Here is a 12353-nt window from a genome sequence, read left to right as displayed (position 1 = left end):
GTATTACAATTTTCAGGTCTTATTTAATCCTGCCTGACTTGGTACATGCGTAGGTGAAGAGTCATAAGACGTTCATTTTCCCTTTGAATCTAAAATATCACCACTGCCACCACAGACTGCAATATACTGTCAATTGAAAAACAAATATTTTGTAAAGGTCTTTTAATTTTTATTTTTTTTTAATAACAGACTAGGCAGCAAAGTTTGCATTCAGCTTTACCTTCTCTTGATCTAGAAAACAAACTTTAATTAATTTTTGGGTTTTTGAAGGGACCTATCACATACTGAAGTTCTATTTTCAGTTATGCTATTACACAGAGCACTCGTTCCTCTAAAGAGGAATTTGCTCAGATCTGCAGAGGTGAACAACGTTCAGGACATGTCATTCTGCAGGCTCAAGCCTCTGTCCCACAGTCACAGCATCTGAATGCCCAGGCAGCCACGTCCAGCACATCACTGCACCCTGCTTTGGAAGGCAAGGGTGTCAGGAGCACCCATGAAACCCTACAGCCTGCTAGCAGAGCAGACACCAGAGGCACGCATTAATTGCCCAGACTGTTCAGGTTTACTCATTCATAGCTCATTAGCAGTTCATAATGGGATAGTTCAGCACATCTTACAGTGAGCTGAGCAACAACAGGGAAGATGCAAGACAGAAACTAGATGATGCCCAAATAAGTAACAGGAAAGGGGATTCACTGTCCCAGACAGATCAACCAAAATACTGGTGAGCTCCTTGTAAACTAACTTTGTAGAATTTTAGTAACTGAAAAGAAACTATATTTAGACCTCTGTAACAGATTTAATCTTTTTCTCCAGCTAGGAAAAACTACCCAGTACATGGTATTTTCACAGAGAAGTGATTTTTGTCTTGTTTTGGTTTTTACCAAGACCTTGGACTGGTAAACTGTCAAGACCATTTTCAAATACTGACATTTCCATACGGGAGATGGTGGCCAAGAAAATGGTGACAGACTGTTTTCAATGGTGCCCAGCAACCGGACAAGCAGCAATGCTCATAAACTGAAACACGGGAAGTTCCACCCTAACATGAGGAAAAACTTTACACTGAGGGTCGTAGAGCTCTGGTACAGCTGCCCAGGGAGGTTGTGGCATCTCCCTCTCTGGAGACATCCAAAACCCAGCTGGACACATTCCTGTGTCACCTGCACCAGGTGACCCTGCCTTGGCAGGGGGTTGGACAGGATTATCTCCAGAAGTCCCTTCCAACCCCAACAATTCTGTGATTTTCTGAGATGGCTACCACTTCTTCATTGCCACTGCTCTTCAGCTGTATTGTTCAAGCCGAGGCAGTTACCAGGAACACCAAAACCAATTTATTAAAAAAAAACCACAACGACAACAAAAAACGTATCCAAAAAATTCTATCAAACCTACAAGAAAATGCGGTAATCATAGGAAATACAGAAGCTTCATTATTACATATTATCATTATACTTTCTATAGTTCCAAACAGAAGTTTCACTATAACTCATTAGTCATTCAAATGCTCTCTTAGTAATGAAGTTTACTAAAGCACTCATAATTAAAACAGCCCTTTGAAGGCTATGAACTATCCAGTCCTTTTCAAAAATGAGTTTACTTGCTCTCAAGGAGTCCTGTCATAGACCTGTCTTATTTTTCAAATGGTAATCTGTCCCATGTCCTTCAAATGCTCAGCTTGACACTTATATGGAATTTTTTAATGTGCAATGTTTTCACTTCCAGGCTGAATCTCTGTCAAATCCACATGCAGAGCATGACAAATTATTCACATATTCATTATACACTGTGCTCTTGGACTCAGTTGTCAGGAGTCCAGAAATAGGCTTTTGACCCCAGACTGCATTAAATAGCTAAGATCCCGACAGTTTAAAATATACAATGAAATAATGACTGAAGCAACAAAAAATACGTCTGCTTTTGAAGTCCAGTATCCAACTGTGAAATTACAGACTTCTGGTATTTTCAAGAGGACTTATGGGGCACAATACTCAACATGACATCAAAAAACATTAACAGAAATTTAAGAAACATTAAGCCTCCTAATTCTAGGTTAAACTAGCATATACTTTTATTCAAAAATATTTGAGGATTGCGACATTTGAAATAATTAACACCTCTTGAAAAGCAGTAAGGACCATTTTGCCATCCTGCATTTACAAAGAACTTTGGTAACAAGCAGAAGTGGACTACCAAAATAAAAACACACTAATGTATTTGGTTTGGGTTCTTTTTACATTAGCTCTAATAAAATAAAATCTACCAAAAAGAGCCATTCTTGATCTCTGAAGAGAAATGGAGACAAAGGGCACACAGTTCTATCCATGATAATAAAGCAACAATAAACAACACAGCCAGAAGTCTGCCAATGCTGAACATTCAAGAAGGCGCTTTCTTGATATCTCACAAAAATGTCTCCAGTCACACTTCACTCAAACTAAGCAAGAAGAAAATTGTTACTTTTTTGGTGTTTAAAAGGCGTACACAAAGCAGAACAAGTGTAGGTTCACAGCTGTTGAGTGTCCACACCTAAGCTGTTTTTTTTAGAGAGCAACTTCTACTTTGTGTTCAACAGATCCCTACACCAATTTTTCTTCAAACAGAAAAATATGAAACAAAACAACGACAAGAACAGCACTGTGCCTTGCAAACCAAACTATCAACTATACAAAAGTAACCAACAAAACTACAAAGCAATTAAAGAAAGTAAAGGTGCATGTCAGTAATGGATACAATGCGGGGAATCCAGTTACAAGGATTTGAATTATTAATATGGAAGTTAATTAGCGTGCTGCAGCTAACTCTCTCCCTACTATGAAGCAAGCCTTCAGCAACCACACCTGACCAAGTTCTCAGGTTGGCATCTCACTAAAATGACTAAGTTCTCTTGTCATTCCCATGAAGGGTTTCAGTGCTGACTCAGAGGGAAGAATGCCATCTAGTGAATTACTTGGACAACACTGGCACATCCCACCTATATTTACCTGGCCTCAATACGCAGAGGAAGGATTTCTTCACCTTCTTATTGATGTGAAGATTATCAGCAGAGAAGGAAGGAGGAGAAAACGTGGGAAAAATACCTATTTTAAAATAGGTCATTTATAACTGTAGCTACTGGCAACTGGTGGATCTGGCCAAACTAAAAATATATGCTATACTTTTACAAAACCAGTAATGTTATCAACTTCTTTACAGCTGACAATCAGTCCCTGTGGGAGGAAAGAGCTCCTTAGAGGTGACCCTGCCAGCTGCTCAGCTTTATACATGGGTATATTCATCCTTCCAAATACAAGAGGCCAAGGAGAGGTCCCAGCATTACCCACGCTCATGGACAACCTCAGCTGCCACTCCAACACTTCTCCAGACTATTTTAGCCACCTCACACAGGAAGGTCTCATTCCATCAGTGCTACCAGACCAAGTGGCGCAGGCACGGCACCATCAGCAATATCTGAAGCTCTGTGAAAATGGCTCGTGCAGCTCTGCTGGACACTCTGACCACCCACACCAGTAAAATCCCAGCAGAGGGGTCACCACAGTATTCACAAAGCACAACTCAACACCATCAAATACAGACCCTGTTCCACTTAAATCAAGGGATGCTTGAGGCTGACGTGAGTCCTAAACCATTTATTTTTAAAGCTACTTGAACATTCAGTTTAAAGGCTCAAATAATTCTCATCCAGCTTTTCCCTCTTCTTCACACAACAGAAAAAGGTATCAATACAAAAGCATAGCACTTTGCATCTGACTATATTAAAATAGTACACTTCAGCTGAATAGAGTTTAATTAAGGCTTACCCTGCTGCACTCCAATATTAATTGTTTACTTGGAAATTCCCACCATATGGTACTGTAGCAGATGTTAATCATGTAAGGCCAAACACTTCGAAATTACTGTTCTAGCCACTTCATCTGAGGTATCAAGTGCCCTAAATTTCTACTTAAAGGATAAGCTGGAAATGCCAAACATCCTACAAGATGACATCCACAACTATTTTTTTCAAGATAATATTATCTGGCAGATAAGTAGCACAAAATGGGGTGCATTTTTAAATCTCCAGTACTGTAAAATTACTTGCTACAGACCGTGCTCGACTCCCTTTGCATAAGAAAAATGCCTGAATTGAAAACCTCAAGGAAAAATTTATTTTGTCTCCCAGATATCTGCTAAACTCCATACACAGGGAGTGCAAAAATGTGTATACAAGTGGATGTGCATTAAGCATTCTAGATCTTGGCTGCTCCAAACCCATGGATCTGTGTCTTATAGCCCTTCATCCTTCAGCTGTAGGAAAGGAAGATCATGAGGAGTAGCAGATGCTCTTGGACAGTCACCTATTTTAAACTGAAGAGGAACTGCCCTGCTAGGTCTGTCTCACAACAAGAAATTAACAGTGCTCTGAGCAGGTTGATGCGGCACTAGATTCCTTACAACATGAGCCTAATACTGGGCTCCCAAAATTTTTCTTCTGAAAAAGTATAACTCACCTCCATCTCCTTACTTCATCTTTTTATAGAAACCAAATGCATTTGAAAAGCTGGAAGAGATCAATGAAGAAAATGTGGCCTTTCAGAATTTCCCAACACAGTGTTTCTAGACAGGATTTTTTAACAAGGTATTTGGGAACTCTTATTCTTCAGCATTTGTCTTGGTAACTATTCAGCTTCTAAACTGAAGGTTTAAAGTATTCATTAAGTAAATAATTTAAGCAGTAAGTGTGAAAGCCCAGTTTTGCTTTATTTGGATCGAAAAATCTGAAGTTGTTATCCTGAAGAAGGTAAGTGCTTGCTACAGGTGATACCTAGTGCAGTTATGATTTAATGAGGATATTATAAGTCCTTAGGAACAAAAAAGCAGTTACACAGAACAGAAGCCTTGAAGAATTAGCTCTTTCTCCTTTTTGCATACCTTTGAATACAAGCCTATACAAGGAGAAACTTCTCAGGAAACAGCTTCTCCTTATTCCTCAGGAAAATGGTAACAAATATTACTACTTGACTCTGGGAAATACAGCACAATCAAAAGCTACAGCAACTTAACTGAGATTAAATGGTTATCTACACTTCTGCAGATCAGAGAGAAAGGCTAGACCATTTGTCAGTTTGGTGTTTAGAAGATAAAACTGCTTGGGTTATTACTGTTGGAGCGCTTAAAGACAACTATTTGCAAAGATTCTAAAAAAATATATATTTCAATCTTCTCATCTGAAAAGTTATCTGGTTTATATTGCTGCCTTGCAAAACTCTTGACACCCATTAACCAGAAAAGGCATTTGCAAATGTCTTGATTTAATACTGAATTGTGCGAATAAATTTGAATAAGATCAAAATACAGAGCTTTACTGAACTGTTGCAAAAAACCACTCGAGAAAACATATTGTGAGGCCAGATTTAAACTAACAGATGTTTCAGAAATAGAACAATATGTTCAAACAAAATAAAGGTGTTAAATGGGCAGTGCTAAAAGAACTAAGCACAACTAAGCACATCAATTTCAGGAGCAACTGAGATGACCTTATCTAGGAAAGCTCCCTCCATAAATTTAGAAATGAATTATGATGTTATGCTTAAAATTTGGCTGCATGAATTATTTGCAGAGTGGCTGCTTATGTAACATCGCCTTTGCTATGGCAACACCCGGCTGTTAGGCTTTGACACATCCCAGTTGCAACTGCAGTTTCATTTTCTGCTAATAAACAATGGCAGGAGACGTTTTCTAATCACAAAGATGCTCTAAAACGCATCACTGTGACTAATGTGGCAGCCACTGATACTGTTAAAACTCCTAATGTCGGAAGGGCAAGCAAAAAGTGAGAGATGCACAGGAAATATAAACAAACTAGAGAGAGAGAGATCTTCCAACACTGCTTTCAGTACAGTTTTAAAGCTGAAGTCCTTAAAGAATGGAATAGTGCAGTTTGACTCTTGACTACCTGCCTTTGTAAACTCCCCTCTCCAAAAAGTCCCCCACTTTACCTGACTAAAACGCTTGTTAACTTTCATACAGAGTAACTATATACAGAGGTTGTATGTACATCAAAATTAAATTCCAGCTACGACATTATTTCATATTTTTCTACAGCTTTTTTTACTAGGCATTACAGTAAAAGTCATAAATCCATTTAATCGTATCACTTCAAAGCTACTGGAGTACTACATGTACCCTCCAATACTGTAAAATTTCAGTTTGCTTTACCTTGGAGAAAGAAAATAGTGGTTTAATGCTGACAAGTCATAAAATACCTGATCTATTCCACATATGGCACTTAGCGATGACTGTTAAGTTGATGACTATTCTGACACTCATCAGTCACCTACACACACTTGACAAGGAATTGGAGTTTTAGAATCCAAGTGTTTTTCATACTCTCATCCAGCTTTTTTTTTCCCCCGAGACAATTCAGCCTCTTCCATATTACCTTTCCCATATTATTTCTAATAGGCGTAATTTTTAAGTGCCCTGCCAAAATCAAGGTGAAGGCAAGTAGCATAAAAAAGAAGCTTTAACTTAATAGACCAGTAAAAGAAAAACTAAAAATTATGTAGAAAATTGAAAACCCTAAATAAGTCACATAGATTTGCAGAAGCACACCCCTTCTTTACCATAAAGTAGGTGCTCACATGCCTTGCTAGCACTGTAGACCATCCTACACTCCAGAAAAAGCTCCCCCCTAAACTCAGTCCATGTCAGTCTCTAGAGAAAGCCATGGCTGAAAAATAGGTCAGTCTGATAGTGACCCTAAATGCAGTATTCACCCTTACCTTTTTATGGCCTAAACTTATTTGCTAGATCCCAGTGCTGTGAGAGAATTTGCGACTTCACTGATGAGTCTCCCTGTTGCTAACTAATGGCTCAGGAACTGCAGCAGAACCTGGGTGCTGCCACAGCAGTGCCAGGGCTCTGCATGTGCACGAACAGAGTAGGAGGATCCCCATGGCAATACTTGTTTAAATCATAATTAAGTATTGGGAATAGTCAGTGTTAGCACATTCCCACAAACTGTTGCATTTTCTTGATAACACGTAATTCCTGCTACACCAAGTGGAACACAGTTGTTGGCAGCCCATGATGACTCTCCAAACACACATGCTACTGAAAATGGATATGAGCTTCAGCACACCAAGAGCAGACACAAACAGTTTTCAAACCCATGCAATATTCAGTCATACAGATGGGGAACTTCTGCACTCTGCTTTCACTTTGCTGGCACTTTCACATTCCTGCTTCTCTCCCCCCAGTCCTTCTAAATATTTTCATCCTTCTAAACCTTGGTAGAGATGCTTTATAGAGGTTAAAAGCCCCTACTCCTTAGCATTAGAAGCCTTTAAGGCAATCCCGTGCCTTAGATGTCAGCCTCTTGAACTACCATTACAACAGTTTAAGCTCTACAAGCTTCGTATAAGCCCTATGAGCTGTCATTCAGACAGCAAAAATTAACTATTTAATAAATATTTATTGTTAGATAAAGTTATATTGATTTTTTTTTTCAGGAGGACTGCCTTTTGGAATACATTCTGCCATTGAGAGATTGGTATTGAATTAAAATAATATTGTTAAAAGCAGCAAGCCCTTATCAAAATACAGAAATCATCAATAACCTCAGACTGAAGAAGTTAGATTAGAAGACTCAGTTAAAAACATCCTAAGGTTTGGTAAGTAACTGAGTGTCTGTAAGTGTTCTCAGAGCCTCCAAAATCTAAAATACATCTGGCATGTTCCCCTCCTGAGTGAGTGAAAGCCATGACGTTTGATAACGCTTGCCTATGCAATGTGTCAACATCTTGAGACATGGCAGTGGAATCCAGAGGGGAGGCAGAGGAGGTGGCTGACACACTTTTCATCTCACTGATCCATACAGGACCTTTAAAATTAGTACTAAATATGTGAAAAGCACAATAATACATGGTTTGAATCAATTCAAATACTCATTTCATCCTCCATGTACAATATGCTCTGTGGGTGAGATGAGCTAATCCTTCTATGGTTTTTCCAGCTCTGTGACAGTTGCTCTTCTGCATTCACTTTAAACCCTGGAAAATTCATATGCTGACATAGGCTCCCCTTACTTTGTCCCTTTCATTTGCAAAGTTTTAACTGGTACTTTGGTCCACAGCTTCTTATTGTACACATTTTCACAGTTAAAATGTAGATAGTTACTTATTTGTATAACCAATTCCAGGTACAGTTCTGTATACGCCCAGCAGCAGTGGCATTAGGCCATTATAGAAATCCACAGAAAACATGTATGTCAAGGAATAAAAAACTGACAAGATACTGGAGAAACTGCATTTATTCCATGAATATCCAGCCTTGAGCCTGCTCCCTACACCAGCATCCAGCCCAGAGCTTGGCACCTTTATCTAACCTCTCTGAATGGAAACACTTTCCCCACGTTCATTTCTCACATCTTGTAATTTCAGGCCCAATGCTTCATCACTACTCTAAGCAAAATGCCACTGAGGTAATGGTTCTTATGCCTAAATAAAGAATTCCAGATGAGGCCTTTTACTGCAAATGTCCAGGTCATACCAACAAGACCATCACAAAAACACCGAGAGCAATAAAATCTAAAGTGTTTCATTTCCCCTTACTTTCAGATAACTGTAAACTATGTTGAACAGTAGGATTTTCCTTTTTCAGGAAAGATTTTGCTTTGAACATCAAAATCTATTTGGAAGAATTCTCTTTACAGAGGTGCTCTGAGCAGGCATATGATATAGCAGGGCACTTATTTAAGGAAGAGGTTAAAACCAAGTTCAGCATTGATAATTCTGTAAAATAACCCCCAGTAAGCCAGCAAAATATTCTCATGTCTTGAAGTTTAATGCCATTTATGCAAGCCAGACTTGACTGCCACTAACGCAAAGACCACTGCTGCACTCCCCCCAAACTTCTCATGACAGACACATTCATGTTTTACTCATGAAACTGTCCTGGACAGCTCTTAAAACACAAATAAGCAATTTTGGAAACTTTCAGAAATAGAATTTGCTGGAAACACTTAAAGCACAAGAAGAACATTTTTCTCAAGCGGATTTCAATACCAATGTTTGCAACACTACACATAATAAGTAAGGAAAACAAAGCTGTTGCAGCAAAGACTGCTTGCCCTTATCCATTTCCATCCTTTCTCCAAACTCAGCAAGGTGTGACCCATTGAGCAGGTGCAAACCTGCCCCCAGCTACTGGCCATACCCTTTCCAGGCTCAGCTTTGGAAACTAGACTGGCTACCTAGGTGGTTTTCCTCCAAGAGTGCTAGTCACAGGCAGGTGCTTCATCTCCTTGCACCACCTAAGTGAAGGTTCACAGGCTACACAGAACACAAAATGAAGAAATGGAAGCACTGAAGCAACATATATGCATTAACTCCGTGAAAATGAAAGTCCTCCAGAGAAACAATCAAACATTCAGGTCAAAAAAAACCAGGGTAAACACTGAAAAGCCAGGTTTCATATTCCAGAAAGTGGGCACGAGTGCAATAACTGCCCTTTTTTTGGTAAAGTTCACATTATTATTTCTAAAAGCTCTGAGTGTTAGTCACAGGTTTCTAACTACAATCACTTATCCAGCAGCACAATTTCTAATGCTACCATTTAGCCTATTCCTTTCAAATTACTGATTTTATAATAATATAATACAAAAGTAGAGTATGCAATGCACTTCACCTGTCATTTATGAAGAGTATTTGATGTATTACAGTTTTTAGGTGTTTTAAAAATGCATTATCTGCAAATTCATTATTTTTATGCATTCCCAAAATTATGGGGAAGGTATCTCAGATGCTGATTAGAAAAAAGTCCTACACAATCTTTTCATCTTAAAGTAAAAATGTTGGAAGCTAAATTGCTGTAAAAATCACTTTGAAGTTGAAAATTGTTTGTTCTTAATATTGATCATCTGTAGCTCCAAGTTTTATTAATATTTACTAATTTCTCAATATATGAAATACGACATCATTATTTTTGATTATTATTCTATAGAGCAAGAACGCTTCCAAAACTGCAAAATTATGTATGTTACTAAATACAATTACAACTCGCCAGCTAAAAATGCCAGGACTGAATAACTGAAAACATATGCTATATGCCTGAAATTTTAACGATGATGAAACTGTCACATTGGTAGCACACAGCATGTTCTAAAGAACTCCCACAATGTAGCAGTTGTTCAAAACTTGTACCCATCCGGTCATTCTATCTTTATAAAAAGACATATAACACTAGATGGTGATTTATTCAAAACACAGCTGCAGACTAACTTTAAAAAGGAGAAAAACCGCACATACAACCAAAAACCACTCAACAAAATACCTCTTCACATTACAGCATTAAAGCCATGTCAGAACGGTATGCACACAGAATAAAAGAAAAGCCTTTCCAAAAGGTCCAAATTTTATTCCCATCACAGTTTATTTGAGAGGAGGACAGGTGAGGAGCGGGAGAAACGGAGCAGCGGAACAAGCACACTCAGCCCAGAGCCCAGACTGTTCGTGCTCCCTTCAACCACGGCTCTCGAAGAAAAGCCCCGGGGAAGGGGACGGCGACCGCCTGACGCGCGGAGCCCCCGGCCCGGCCGGAGGAGGCCCTGGCCCGGCACAGAGGCTCCGGCAGCGGGGGGAGCCCCGGCACACCCGAGACCGCGGACCGAGCCCCGGCTCCCTCCTCGCGGGGGAGGTCGCGGCCGTGTCTCCCCGTCCCCCAGCACGGGCGAGCGCAGCACCTTCGGCTGAACTTCCATTCGCGAGCATTTCGCGCCGCACCCGCCGCGAGCAACCGGACACGCTCCCCGCGTCCCTCCGCTGCTGGGGGCGGCTCCATCGCCACACCGCGGCCGCCGCCGGGGAGCACCCCGGGCTCCCGCGGGCACAACCTCGCCTCCGCCCCCGGCCCCCTCCTCGGCTCTGTGGGCAGCCGGGGATCGCCAGCCGTCGCCCGTGCTCTAAGCCCGGGGCAGCGGGGCAGCGCGGCCCCCGGCCCCAGCGACGCGGCCCCGACGGCCTCCCGCCTCCCTTCCCAAGCCCAGCCAAAGCGTGGGGGCAGCCGGCGCCGCCGCGAAGCGGGATCCCGGCGCGGGGGAAGCCGTGGAGCTCCCCGCACCTGCGGGGCGGGGCGGGGGGTGATGGGAGAGGGCACCGCGCAGCCCCGGCACCGCTCCTCACCTTTCATCCAGTCCACGACCTGGCTCGGTGACCACTTGCTGACGGGCTCCATGATGAGGGCCATGGGCGGCTCGGGGGCGCGGGGCTCGGGCGGCCGCCGCTCTCCGGGCTCGGAGCGAGGCTGTGCGGGACGGAGGGACCGCGCTGCCCGGAATCCCGGCGGCGGGAGAAGAGAGCCGCTATATCCCCGCTTGCCTCCGCTCCGCTCGCTCGCTCGCCGCCTCTGTGCCTCTCTGGGGATTTCACTTCATGTTGCCGGCTCGGCGGGGAGGGGAGGAGGAAGGGGGAGGAGGGGGCGGCACGCTCCGACGCCTCCCGCCTCCGCGAACCCGCGGGTCAGCGGCGACGGCTCCCGGCCCCGCCGAAAGGTCGGTCCTGGGCGGCGGCGCGAGGGGCACGGGATCGGCTCTGCCCGCTCGTTGCCCGGCGGCTCCCGCGGTTTTCCGCGGCCGCGGCTGCCGCGCCGGTGTCTTTTTCTCCTGGCGGAAATGACGAGGCGGCTCCTGCCACCCGAAAATATCTCCAAGTGAAATGGGAAGCGACACCCGACGGCCGCCCAGGGCGGGGGGAAGTGGGGGGAGCCGGGATGACTCGCAAGGTGCCGCCGCCGGCGGGAGGGGGGTCTGGGGCGGCGGCAGCGCCGAGCACCTGCTCCCGGCGGGCCGGGCACCGGGGGAGCCTGCGGGGGAGCGCAGCCAGCGGCACCGAGCTGGTGCTTGGGGTGTGGGCTTCTTGGGTTTTATTTTCCCTGAATTAAGCATCGCTGTGTGGGTGGGAAAAGTATTTTTTTTTTTTTTGAGAGTGAAGCCCGGCTGCAAAACGGCAGTGATGGACGGTGTCGCCGGGCGCCCCGAGGGAGCCGTGCCGGCAGTACCGATGGGGTGCTGGTTTTTGCCCGCGGTGTGCAGGGCAGGGGAGGGAGAGGAGAGGAGCTGCACCTTGTTGTTTGCCCGCCTCACGCCGAGGCTGCGGTAACGGGGCAGACTGGAGCGAAGCCAGGCAGCAGAATGGGGGTACGACCCTGGCGACCGCAGCACGGAGAGCGCCCCGGGTGCTCGTGTGCGCTCCCTGTCCTGCGGGCTGCACCACGGCCGTGTGGAGGCTGCCGGTGTGAAAATCCACCGTCCCTGCAGCGAGTCATCATTGCTGGAGATGTTCGTTTTCTCCTCGTTCTGTCTCCCCAGGCTG

General features: G+C 43.7%; 1 protein-coding gene across 4 annotated transcripts in view; it reads right to left on the bottom strand.

Annotated features, from left to right (window-relative positions):
* CNKSR2 (connector enhancer of kinase suppressor of Ras 2) overlaps positions 1-11229 on the bottom strand; it is a 202976-nt gene extending 191747 nt beyond the window's left edge. For all 4 annotated transcript variants that reach the window (XM_062515145.1, XM_062515146.1, XM_062515147.1 and 1 more), the window contains exon 1: positions 11166-11229. In XM_062515145.1, the coding sequence (XP_062371129.1) occupies positions 11166-11229 (64 nt within the window). The remainder of the gene's footprint in view (positions 1-11165) is intronic.
* Positions 11230-12353: the final 1124 nt, after the last annotated feature.

Source organism: Cinclus cinclus, chromosome 2 (genome assembly GCF_963662255.1).
Source record: "Cinclus cinclus chromosome 2, bCinCin1.1, whole genome shotgun sequence".
NCBI lineage: Eukaryota > Metazoa > Chordata > Aves > Passeriformes > Cinclidae > Cinclus > Cinclus cinclus.
Note: the sequence above shows the minus strand (reverse complement) of the source record. Positions and strands in the feature narration are given on the sequence as shown.